Raw genomic sequence first — 13194 nt, 5'->3', positions numbered from 1 at the left:
TGGCGGTGACAGCGACAGCTTGAGCTGTCAAGTTGCCATCGGGAGTCGGCCGGAGGTGTGCTATTTAAAGGCGCCATCTTGAAAAATGTTTTCTGTCGGCCATTACTCTGCCGCTTGCTAACACATAGGCAGAGTGGCTGGTGGACAGATCAGTGATTTTGACTTCAAGGAATGTTCTGCCGTCTAACTATTCTCCAGTATCATTCAGGGCAGATTTCAACTCACATTTCTCTCGCTTCATGGGGGCTGTGTTGGCTCTTGACGTCCTACTCTAACGTCACAATCGGAGGATAATTAGGCGAAGACAAATGCAAAGGGAAAGATGAAGTGTCACAGGGAGAAAGACAGGGACAAAGGCATCAAAATGTGGCCAGAGGGAGATGGCCCCACAGGGCTGGCAACAGCAGACCTTATCCACCCAGGGTATTCTGGCAGCAGTTCTCCTACATCAAATTTCACTGAGAAACAGTGTGTTTGAAGACTGCGCTTCAACAAGAACATGGTCACAGAGCTCTGATATCTGCTGCATTCAGACCTCGAGCCTCAGACCAGGTTGAGGACGACTCTCTCAGTGGCAGTCAAGGTCACCATCACACTCAATTTATACACCAATAGATCCCTCCAGGGAGCGACAGGAGACATCGCCAACATCTTCCAGTTTGCCGTCCATTGCTTCATCCACGAGGTCATAGATGCTCGGTACAGAAGGAGGAGGGACTACATCTTCTTCCCCATGACCAGAGAGAAGCAGCACTTGCATGCCTGTGGCTTCGTCAGGATAGCGGGCTTCCCCATGGTGCAGGGTGTCATTAACTGCAGCCACATTGCTTTGCGGGCACCACATCACAATCCAGAGGTCTTCCGTAACCGCAAAGATTTCTACTCATTGAATGTGCAGCTGGTCTGCGACCACACGTACAGAATCCTCACTGTCAATGCCGGCTATCTTGGCAGCAGCCACGATGCCTTCATTCTGCATCAGACCGGTTTGCCAGCTCTGTTCCAGCCACCACATCAAGCTCGTGGCTGGCTGCTCAGAGATAAGGGCAATCCGCTCTCCACCTGGCTCATGCCTCTCCTTTGCAACCCCAACACTCCTGCCCAGCACTCATACAATGAGAGCCATGCCGCCACCAGGAACATCTTTGAGCAGACCATCGGAGTGCTCAAGCAATGGTTCCGTTGCCTTCACCGCTCGGGAGGAGTCCTCCAGTAGTTGCCTGAGCAGGTGTCTCTATTTGTCATCGTCTGCTGCATGCTGCACAACCTGGCCATCAGGAGGACGCAGCCATTGTCACCAGGCATAGCTGCAGCACCCAAGGAGGAGGAGGAGGAGGAACAGGAGCAACAACAACAGCAATGGAGGAGGCAGCGAGCCCATCGCCATTGTGTAAGGAAGGCGTGCGACTGACTGACTGTCTCATCAGAGTTGGTTCCAGTGAATTCCATCCCACTTCCTGGTTCCTCTGGACATCCCCATCACCACATCCATTTTCCCTTCCATTCCAAAGCCCCAAAACTGAAATGAGAAACAACAGCAAAGATTAAATATTCCAATCAAAATTTATATCAGAACATCAAAAAACTTACATAATGTATTTACTGAATCACCCTTGTACATTTCCTTATAGCCCCTCTTTGGTCTAACTAATCTAGTGCTCCTCGTAGTGTGTCCCCTGTGGCTGAAATACAGTTCATGGAAGGCTGCTGTGTGACAGGGTCAGAGATTACAGCTGGCCTTGCCAGCATTCACTGACTACATGACAGCATGGAGACATTGTGTGGCATCAACTTGAGATTGCATGAGAGCTGTCTGAGCTTCCATGCCACAAACCATTGTCTGCATTACAGCACTAAGACGTTGAGTTGCTTCCGCCTGTGCTGCAATGGAAGCTGCCACGTCGCCCATGACCTGCGTCATTAGGTCTGGATCCGCACGCTCTCTCAAGGAGTCCACCATCCTCTGCACACTGGCAATGATAGGCTCCAAGGGGTGCGCAGAGCTCTCTGCAATGCTGGAGGCAGATTCCTCCACTCACTGTACCACTGCCGAAAGGCTCTTGGGTAGCCTTGCCATTGCACCTATGATGTCAGAGTGCATAGCCATCACCCTTTGTGTAAATGCCTCCCCATCGAGGTCCTCATCTGAGCCCTGTGGAGCAGATCTCGCGTGCAAACTTGCCCTCCGGGAGATGATTCCCGAGGTTCCCTTTCCCTAAGGCCTTGTTCCAGCCTGCTCGGCCCCGGTGCATCACCCAGTTCAGACCCCTCTACTAAGCTAACCCGACCCGACCTGGGAAGGAACACCATCACTGGCAGCAGGGTTCAGAGGAGCACCCCAGGACTCAGCATGTGCTGTCCTGAGAGGGAGACAACATTGAAGTGTGACGTTACCGGAACCCAGGTAGCTGAGTCTCTCGGAGTGAGGTCAGGGCCCAGGAGCAGGGCCGGGGACAGGTGCAGCGAGGTCGAGTTCGGGGCCCAGGAGCGAGTTCGGGGCCCAAGAGCGAGGTCGGGGACAGGTGCAGCGAGGTCGAGGTTGAGGCCCAGGAGCGAGTTCGGGGCCCAAGAACGAGTTCGGGGCCCAAGAGCGAGGTCGGGGCCCAGGACCAGGGCCGGGGACAGGTGCAGCGAGGTCGAGGTTGAGGCCAGGAGCGAGTTCGGGGCCCAAGAGCGAGTTCGGGGCCCAAGAGCGAGTTCGGGGCCCAAGAGCGAGTTCGGGGTCCAAGAGCGAGGTCGGGGCCCAGGAGCGGCACAACGTGGGCCAGCAGCGGGGTCGGGGCACAGGGAAGGTGTAGTACGAGACAACAGCAAGGCCGGGAGGACTACACAATGTCCTCCTCCTTCCTTCCCGCAAGTTCTCTCTGGCTGGGTTTCATAGGATAATGTTTGTGTGAGTGTGTACTAGGCCGATGTAGCAGAGTCTGGTCTCCAATTGTCTTGGATCCCCTTGCCATTGGACCAAGACCTTGCTTTGTCAAGTTCATGTGGTAGCTGGTGTACAACCGCCACCCCACAATAAAAGAATTCACGCACAGGTATCTTTCACCCTTTAAAATGAAGTTCGGGACCTGCAACATCAGGACCCTCATAGACAACCCTATCAGCAACAGACCGGAACGCCATACTGCTGGCGTTGCCCAGGAGCTCAGACGTTTCGACATTGACATCACCGCCCTAAGCGAGACTCGGCGGGCAGCGGAAAGCCAGCTCAAGGAGCAAGGAGGTGGTTACACCTTTTTCTGGAAAGGCAAACCAGAAGAACGCCGCCTCCATGGGGTAGACTTCGTCATAAAAAATGAGAGAGTTGAACATCTCAGAGACTCCCCTTGCGGGATAAGTGAACGCCTTCAGCTCACTCTAACCCAGAACCAGTGCACTACGGTCATCAGTGCACTCCAACACTGGAGGCCACAGATGAGACCAAAGAGGAATTCCACTCCGACCTTGAATCCCAACGGGTGAGAATCTGATCGTCCTTGGCGACTTTAATGCCAGAGTTGGAAAGGACACAGACCTCTGGGGAGGTGTGATTGACAGAGAAGGTGTAGGGAAAACCAACTGCAACGGTACCTTCTGTTAAGTCCTGACTCTAATGCACTGACTTATACGAGACACATGCTGAAGTCAAGGTTACTCAGGACCTGCACCTTTAATTCCAGCTCTCCAGTGCTGCACTTGCCTGAGACCTCCCTTTATATACCTCAGTGGGACAGGTATGGAGTGTCTCCTGCAAGTGCAGCCCTGGTAGTAAGGTATGCATATTGTTACAGGTCATATCCAGTTACAGTCATGTATAGCATGGTAAGATACAGTTATAGACAGTAATGTGAAATTCATGACACCTTCCTCCTGATAAAATGCTTAGAACATAGCCTTGTCATAACCAACACCTTGTTCCATCAGAGAGATGAGTACAAGGCTTCATGGCAGCACCTTCGCTCCAAGCACTGGCATCTGCTAGACTATATCATCGTCAGCATGCCCGATGCGGGCCTCCCGAAACAAGCGTGCTACTCGGAGCTCCGGTACGGCAAGAGAATCCCAGGTGGGTAGAGGAAACACTTCAAGGACACCCTCAAAGCCTCCTTGAAAAAGTGCAACATCCCCACCGCCATCTGGGAATCCCTGGCCCAAGACCATTGAAACTGGAGGAGAAGCATCCGGGAAGGCACCGAACACTTCGAGTCTCTTCGCCGGGAGCAAGCGGAAGTCAAGTGCAAACGGCGAAAGGAGCCCACGACAACCGAAGCACCCCACCCACCCATCCCTTCAACCACCGCCTGCCCCATCTGTGACAGAGACTGTAGGTCCCACATTGGACTCATCAGTTACCCGAGAACTCATTTTTAGTGTGGAAGCAAGTTGGTTCCAAGGGACTGCCTAAGAAGAAGACTAAGCTATCTCTAATGAACGCGTAGTGCTAGTCTCTGAGCTGGTGCCGGCGGGTGAGAGATGCAATGACACAGTGCTCGGCTCCTCCTCTTCCTCTCCCTCCAGAATGTCTTGGGGAGGCTCAGGTGCAGGATGGACAGCTTCTGAAAGCATAAATGGCACAATGCTCACATTATGATTGAAGGCTGATTGATGAATTGAACAGCTGAAATTGGGTAAGTGGCTGTGAAACTCTTTTTGGAGTTTACCTGCAAAACAAAAACATTAATCGGTGCCACCCGCCCTGGATGACACACCAGACATTTACAAGGACCTCTTTTTTTTCCTTTTTTTGGGTTTTTTTTTGGGCACTAAAATCAAATTTTCCTTTTTCCAGTGCCCCCTATAAAAGGGGAGGGGAGTGGCTGTGAATAGCACCCCTGCAGCACCCAGCTGAGGCCATTAGCGCCTCATTTACCCCCCCGCCACCTGCCCCCCACTTCACTCCTGGGGTGAAATGCCCAATTTGCCACAATTAAAAAATTACTGCCCCAAACGGGGCGGCACAAAATTTCACCCCCTCTCTTTCTTATTAATATTTAAGTCATGGCCGGAGTTCCATAAGAGCTGTCCCATAAGAGCTTCAAAAAGTGACCGTAGAACTTTATGAAATAGAATTAGTCCTTTCTGGGTCATTCCTTAATCTGCAGCGTTCCCTGAATCGGGTAATTAATGGAGTCTTATCTCGTGTTTTATTTTAATGCAGACTCACTGGCAGGATTCTCGTAAAGAGAAATATTTTATTTTTATATTTTACAGTGGCACTCAACAGCTATCCACCCGCAGCTCTACAGAGGGAATGTGGAGGAATACAATTTTGGAGAACAGAGGAAATTAGAACATCTGCAGATTTAGAACGGTATGTTTTACAGAAACACACTACCAGATATTGAACATTAATGTAAGTAATCCCCAATGACTATTGTATCACCTCTTTGTTTCAGAGTGGATATCATGGAAAACATGGACGAACTAAAGGACGATGGTAAGTAAACAAAAAGGATCATAGCGACATTAGAAAAGGAAGAGACCATGCGACTCCTCGGGCCTGCTCCACCATTTAATCAGATCATGGCTGATCTGTACCTCAACTCCATTTACCCGTCCGCTCCACATTTATAATAGCCTTACCAAACAAAAATCTAGCGATATCAGTCTTGAACGCTCCAATTGTCCCTAACCATCCACAGCCTTTTGGGGCAGCAAGTTCCAAAAAATATTTAAATGTATTCCTGAATGTGTCTTCATTGATTTAACATGAGAGATTTCAAGGAATAAATGTATTCTGGAAAAGCTGATGTCTTAATTGTTTTCCTTTAATTAATATATCAAAATGTGACCTCAACAGGAACTAACGACAGCCAAAAAAATTAAAATATTGCAAATACAATAAGTACAATAAGTTGATCACGCTCCTGTGACTATAAATATTAACCCAAACATTGCAGAAATGTATTATTTATTTTGCCTTTAGTGACATCAGAGGAAATTGTGAAATGTTTATTACCTGGCTTCACTCCCACAAAGCGCCTTATAACCCATAATATGCCAGTTAATGGCAGCTTGGCTCAATTGCTAGCATATTCCTCTCTGGCCCAGGAGGTTGTAGCTTCCAAAAAGATTTGAGCACATGACATGGCTTAGTACTCCAGGACAGTACTAAGGGAGTGACGCATTGTCAATGTGCTATAATTCAGCTGAATGTTAAAGCTGGAAGGGTAAAATGGTAGGGTTAGTGTTCTGGAAGGATGAGATTAAACTGAGCTGAAGGCCTTCTTGCTCTGAAGCCCTCACTGATCCATAACCTTGACCCAATTGCATATGCTATCACTTTGCAGCTTCTCTTCATTCTCATCAAGCTCATCTCTTCAATGAAACCCACCCTCTACCTCTTTAATCTCCTCTTGCCCAACTCCAGAACACAACCACCTTTTCTGTCTGATAAGCCAGATTTCCATTCACTTGAACATTAGGAAGACTGAAGACTTTGCTTTTGGCTCCCACCCAAAACTCACCTTTGCCGTCTGCTCCATCCCGCTCCCTGGCTACTTGCTCAGGCTGAAATAGTTCCATTGCTCTGTTTGTCCATTTATCTCATTCACTACTTAGATTGATTACTTTCAAACTCTGCAACATTTCCCATCTCCACCACACCTTACTCCAACTGCCGCTGAAACTTTTATCCACCACCATCATCATCTCTAGAATCATAGAATATTTACAGCACGGAAGAAGACCACTCGGCCAGTTGGTCTCAGCTAGTCCCACTCCCCGGCCCTTTCCCCGTAGCCCTGCAATTTTTTTCCTTCAGATAGTTATCCAACTCCCTTTTGAAAGATAAGATTAAGCCTGCCTCGACCACCCTTTCAGGCAGTGCATTCCAGATCCCAACCACTCGCTGCGTAAAATAAGTTTTTTCTTGCGTCGCCTTTGGTTCTTTTGCCAATCATCTTCAATCTGTGTCCTCTGGTTCTCCAGCCTTCTGACAATCGAAGCAGTTTCTCTCTATCTATTTTGTCCAGACCTCTCATGATTTAGAAAATCTCTATCAAATGTCCTCTCAATCTTCTTGCTCCAAGGAGAATAACCCCAGCTTCTCCAGTCTATCAATATAACTGAAGTCTCTCATTCCTGGAATAATTCTCGTAAATCATTTCTGCACCTTCCTAAAGTGTGGTGCTCAGAATTGGGCACACTACTCCAGTTGGGGCCGAACCAGTGTTTAATACAGGTTCATCTTAATTTCCACACGTTTGTACTCCATACCGCTATTTATGAAGCCCAGGATCCCGTAAGCCTTTTTAACTGCTTTCTCAACCTGCCCTGCCACCTTCAACGAGGGTTCATGCACGCATACATAGAAACATAGAAAATAGGTGCAGGAGTAGGCCATTCGGCCCTTCAAGCCTGCACTGCCATTCAATAAGATCATGGCTGATCATCACCTCAGTATCCCTTTCCTGCTTTCTCTCCATACCCCTTGATCCCTTTAGCCGCAAGGGCCATATCTAACTCCCTCTTGAATATATCCAACAAACTTGCATCAACAACTTTCTGCGGTAGAGAATTCCACAGGTTAACAACTCTCTGAGTGAAGAAGTTTCTCCTCATCCCGATCCTAAATAGCTTACCCCTTATCCTTAGACTGTCTACCCTGGTTCTGGACTTCCCCAACATCAGGAACATTCTTCCTGCATCTAACCTGTCCAGTTCTATCAGTATTTTATATGTTTCTATGAAATCCCCTCTCATTCTTCTAAACTCCAGTGAATACAGGCCCAGTCAATCCTGTTGTGTATGGAGAAAGAGTCAGACTGAACACTGTGAGCTCAAAGTAAAATGTGACTTTAGTCTTGTATTGCAGGTCTCCAGAGTGCCTCTCCAAATTGTGAAGCCTCTTTAAATACCTGTGCTCCCAAGGGATTATGGGATCGCTTGGGACTCCAGGGGGTGAGCCCCCTGGTGGCTGTACAGAGTAAATACAAGTTTACATATATAACAACACTCCCCCCCCCCTCCTCCAAAGTCAATAGTGTAACTATTTACAATGTGAGTCGATCTGGGGCCCTTCTTGCCCTGGTTGATCGTCTCGATGTGAAAGCTGGTGTTGTTCAATCATATGTTGGACCCTTGCTGGGCTGCTGTGCAGCTGGCCTTGCTGGGCTGCCTGGTATGTTGGGCCCTGCTGGGCTGCTGTGGATGATGGGTTCTGCTTCGTGGTCAACCATGGTGCCGGTTGCCACTGGTGTGTATGTTGGAGGATCAAAAAAGGTTGGGTCCAAGGTGGGTTGCTCAGGATAGTCCGTGAATCTGAGTTTGATTTGGTCCAAGTGTTTCCGGTGAATGAGTCCATTTGAAAGTTTGACCCAAAACACCCTGCTCCCCTTTTTGGCCACGAGTGCTGGAAAGAAACTTGCGACCTTGTCCTAATTTAATACAAATACAGAATCATTGATTTCAATCTTGCGTGACACATTTGCGCTATCATGGTATGCACTTTGTTGAAGCTGCCTGCTCTCTACCTGTTCATGTAGATCAGGGTGAACTAACGAGAGTCTTGTCTTAAGTGCTCCTTTCATGAGCAGTTCAGAAGGTGGGATCCCAGTGAGTGAGTGGGGTCTCGTGCGGTAGCTAAGCAGGACTCTGGATAGGCGAGTCTGCACTGAGTCTTCAGTTACGCTCTTCAAGCCTTGCTTGATGGTTTGTACTGCTCTCTCTGCCTGACCATTGGACGCTGGTTTAAACGGGGCAGATCTGACATGTTTGATCCTGTTACGGGTCATGAATTCTTTGAACTCAGCACTGGTAAAACATGGCCCGTTGTTGCTCACCAGGACATCGGGTAGGCCGTGTGTGGCAAACATGGCCCACAAGCTTTCACTGGTGGCAGCGGACGTGCTAGCCGGCATTGTCTGACATTCAATCTACTTGGAATACACGTCTACAACCACAAGGAACATTTTACCCAAGAATGGGCCTGCATAGTCGACGTGTACCCTAGACCACGGTTTGGAGGGCCAAGACCATACCCCAGGTCTCTCTGTTCCTGCACCTACTTTAGGATTGTACCATTTAGTCCTCACCTCATTCTTTCTACCAAAATGCATCATTTCACACTTTTCTGAGTTAAATTTGATCTGCCACCTTTCCGCCCATTTCACCAGCCTGTCTATGTCTTCCTGAAGTCTAGAATCAACCTTTTAATAACCAGCTTGCTAACTTCGCAATTTCGACCTCCATAAATTCCAACTTGTGCAAACACTGCTGGCATCTTGTCCCAAACTAAGCATCACTCACCACATACCCACCCCTTAACATCCAGCCGCCCACATTGGGTCCCCCATCTCACAACAGATCAGATTTAAAATCCTCACTCCATGCTACCTTTGTACCTTCTCCAGCCTTACCTTTCTTCCTCTGACTCTCACCCCCAATTCATCTCCTGCTCCTTTGGTAGCAGAGTCTTCAGTGCCTCAGCAATACTCTTTGAAACTCCCTCCCCAGGCACCTTCACCTCTGTACCTACTTCTCCACCTGTAAAAGCCTTATGAAGACACATCACTTTCCCCAAATTTTCAGTCACCTCTCCTAACCATCCAACAAATGCTTGACATCAACTCATTTATTTTATCTTTAAAACTTCCGTAGGACATTTTTCCATATTAACCCGCCACAAGATTGAATTTTAACCTGCTGTTTTCGGCAGGTGAGCAGGACACACAGTGGGGTCCCTCTTTAAATATGCAGTTCGGGCCCCAATGACATAATCGGAACCCGATTACAATTTTAGCCTGAGGCCTGAGCAGGGGAGCAGTGACGCCTTGCCTGCCATGCCAAAACTGTCAGGAGCTGCAGTGAGGGCAAGGTGAGCTGTTGTTACAGAAAAGTAGGTTTCCTTGTGGGCCAGAAGTGGTAGGAATGCTCCTCTGGGCCCCGCAAAGAAAGCTTGGGTCTCCACTGCCTCCAGTTTCATTATCCCCCCTCCTCCTCAACCAGCACTCTCTCCCGAGCCCAATGCTTCAAAAATCCTTGGGAGTCCTCAAAAACGCGTACTTTAGTGCCGGGGACCTTTCCCTCAGATTCCCAGGAGCTGCATCTACTGCCAGAAATACATTTCCCACCTGCTGGCCAGGATCTGGCCGGGTTCCGGTGGGAAGAGCACCATTGAAATGAGGCCTTGGAGTTGACAAACTCCCAGGCCATGCGCTGCGCAGGACTTGCGGGTTTGTGACTCGTCCCAGCACCCACCCACCAGCCCCCAACCCGCCATCCCCCGGTCCCTGCCCACACCAAGTTAAAATCGAGGTCCAATGGTCAATGAGCCAAACAAAGCAGCTGACTCCTCAGAGGCCCAGGTAGTGCAGTATAGAAGGTTGCCTCATGGATCAGGTAATGCATCTCAGTCACAACCTCTCTCCCCACCCTGAGTCTGTTATCTACTATTATTGACACATGAAAACGTGAATCAGGGTAAAGAGAAAGGTTGCCTTCCTCAGCAGTGGGAATCTTCGCCGTCAAGAACATCACCAAGATCTCAAGAGAACCTTTTTTTTTAAGTGATTTTATTTCCAGAATCATTGAAGAAAACTAATAAAACTGTTGTTTTCTTTTTGAAAGAACTGCAATTTCAACACAATGCTTTTATTTACAGTTAATTATTTTCTTTGCAGGTGAAACTTTGGTTGAACTCCAAGGAAACGAGATGGAGAATGAAGGTAAATAGAAATAAGATGCTGTAGAAACCAAGGGGTTAATTTTGGCTGCAGCCCGCTTTACATATTTCCTGACTGAAATAAAAATCGGGAGAGATGTAGAACAGGCTGCCGATTTGCTATCGCCTGTTTTATTCTGTTGCACAAAGTCAAGCTCTACCCCCAGCACTGAAAATGACTAATCTCAGCCTAGAGAAGGATTTGAAACGCACGTGCTGCGGGTAATTCCACCTTGGGCGGTGAGCTGGTGGATGGAGTGCCCAGCCCGCTATAGAACCCGTCCAATTATCATTTCATGTTGAAACCGATGGAACGGAAAGTTGGCCGTGTTCTATAACGGGCGAACAATCCGCTCCAGTAGCTCACTGCCAAGGTGGTGAAGGCCAACAACCACCTCTCTAAAACAAGCCAATTCTGCAGCACCCTTGAGGTTCCATGCACATTTCATCATGCATTATTAGCTTTAGCTTGCACACTGCCAAAAATGGCAAGAGCCTTTCATTCCAAAAACACATACGCAGATTTGAATCAGAATTACTCGACTCATCGAGAAAATACACAAGTTTTCCTGAGATCAGGACCCTGAGCTGCTCCTGCCTCAGGAAACCCTGCAGATCTTAAAACTATTACTTTTCTATCATAACAATAAGAATCATACAGCACAGGAGGCCATTCAGCCCATCATGTCTGTGCCAGCTCTTTGAAAGAACTATCCAATTAGTCCCTCATACTTTCCCCACAATACTCAATCGATGACGAAAGCTGAAGTGGTAAGAACACAAAACAAGTTTCCGTACAGCATAATGTGCAGTTAAACGGGATCCATACAAGTTTTATGTGCATTAGCAAAGAGGTTATCTGGTCTCAGGAGAGACTTGAAACAGTTGTTTTCCGTGTGGCTGAAAATCAATAAAGAACTCTCAAGGTTTTTCCCATTGGTGAGCAGGTTTTCAGAATAAGACATGACACCATTTCTCCAGCTCTGGTTTCTATGGTGATCAACCCTCTGAAGATTATGGACCATAGAATGCAGAGTCCAGCAATTCTGTGAAATATGCCGGGATCGTGATCACTGGCGCCCTCCAGCACTAACGCTATAGGGTCATTGAGAGGTCACTTCATTTGAATGTACCTGGGTATCTGACTTGTCTCACTGGCCAACAACTCTTGGTTTCTATAGGAGGGCTATTAACATGGCAGTGAATACAATGGACAGTGTGTCAAAACAACAGTCAAGAGCTTTGTTGAAACTTGTTTCCTTAAGGTCTGTCCCTTGTTTACAAACATTACAGTGCTGTGACTTGTAAAGCGGATTAATTCCTTACAAATTTCTCAGTTACTTCATTCTTTTCATTCTAGATGTGTGTGCACTGAATCGCGAAAAAGGAAACTGTTCCAACTACAGATTACAATGGTTCTTTAATAAGACATTCCGAGTCTGCAAAAGGTTCTGGTACGGTGGCTGTGGAGGAAACAAGAACAGATTTGACACGCGAGAGGAATGTGAAGCCTTGTGTCTAAAATATGCCTTCTAAATACTATTTGATATATTTTTTTTAATATGTGTCTCTGCAAGGTAGAACATGGAATGTTCCATCGGGATAATAACAGTGACTTACATAGAAACATAGAAAATAGGTGCAGGAGTAGGCCATTCGGCCCTTCGAGCCTGCACCGCCATTCAATAAGATCATGGCTGATCATTCCCTCAGTACCCCTTTCCTGCTTTCTCTCCAGACCCTTTGATCTCTTTAGCTGTAAAGGCCATATCTAACTCCCCCTTGAATATGTCCAATGAACTGGCATCAACAACTCTCTGCGGCAGGGAATTCCGCAAATTAACAACTCTCTGAGTGAAGAAGTTTCTCCTCATCTCAGTCCTAAATGGCCTACCCCTTATCCTAAGACTATGTCTCCTGGTTCTGGACTTCCCCAACATCGGGAACATTCCTCCCGCATCTAACCTGTCCAGTCCAGTCAGAATCTTAAACGTTTCTGTCATGTATTCAACTATCATTGTAACCCATGTACCATGAGGTCTTGGTAATAAAGGTAATTGGTCATAAAGTGACCTTCTCTCAAGCATGGGCCTTGTGTGCATTTATACTTTATAGTAAGGACATATCATTGGCGACGAGAAACTGGGATTTAAACCGCGCGAGCATGGCCACGAGCAGCACAGAAGAGAGGTACTGTGTTGGTAATGATTGGGACAACCTTATTGAGAGACTACAGCAAAGTTTTGTCACTAAGGAATGGTTGGGACAGGATTCAGCCGACAAACGCAGGGCTCATCTCCTGACGGTTTGTGGATCCAGAACATACTCCCTGATGAAAGACCTTTTCGTGCCAGAGAAGCCGGCGGACAAGACATTCGAAGAGCTCAGTAAGTTAATCGGGGAACACCTTAAACCGGCAAGCAGCATGCACAAGGCGAGTCACCGGTTTTACACGCACCGGCGGCGAGAAGGGCAAAGCGTTCCAGACTTCGTGGCAGATCTCCGGCGACTGGTGAGCGTATGTAAGTTCCCAGATGCATGCAGAGCGG

The 13194-nt window shown here is 47.8% G+C and overlaps 1 protein-coding gene across 1 annotated transcript in view; it reads left to right on the top strand.

Annotated features, from left to right (window-relative positions):
- LOC139264064 (collagen alpha-6(VI) chain-like) overlaps positions 1-12692 on the top strand; it is a 178460-nt gene extending 165768 nt beyond the window's left edge. Inside the window, exons 37-40 of the mRNA XM_070880162.1 lie at positions 5194-5293; positions 5379-5419; positions 10605-10649; positions 12006-12692. Coding sequence (XP_070736263.1) covers positions 5194-5293; positions 5379-5419; positions 10605-10649; positions 12006-12181 — 362 coding nt within the window. The 3' untranslated portion in view covers positions 12182-12692. The remainder of the gene's footprint in view (positions 1-5193; positions 5294-5378; positions 5420-10604; positions 10650-12005) is intronic.
- Positions 12693-13194: the final 502 nt, after the last annotated feature.

The sequence above is a fragment of the Pristiophorus japonicus genome, chromosome 5 (assembly GCF_044704955.1).
Source record: "Pristiophorus japonicus isolate sPriJap1 chromosome 5, sPriJap1.hap1, whole genome shotgun sequence".
NCBI lineage: Eukaryota > Metazoa > Chordata > Chondrichthyes > Pristiophoridae > Pristiophorus > Pristiophorus japonicus.
This window is presented reverse-complemented; position numbering and strand designations above follow the sequence as displayed.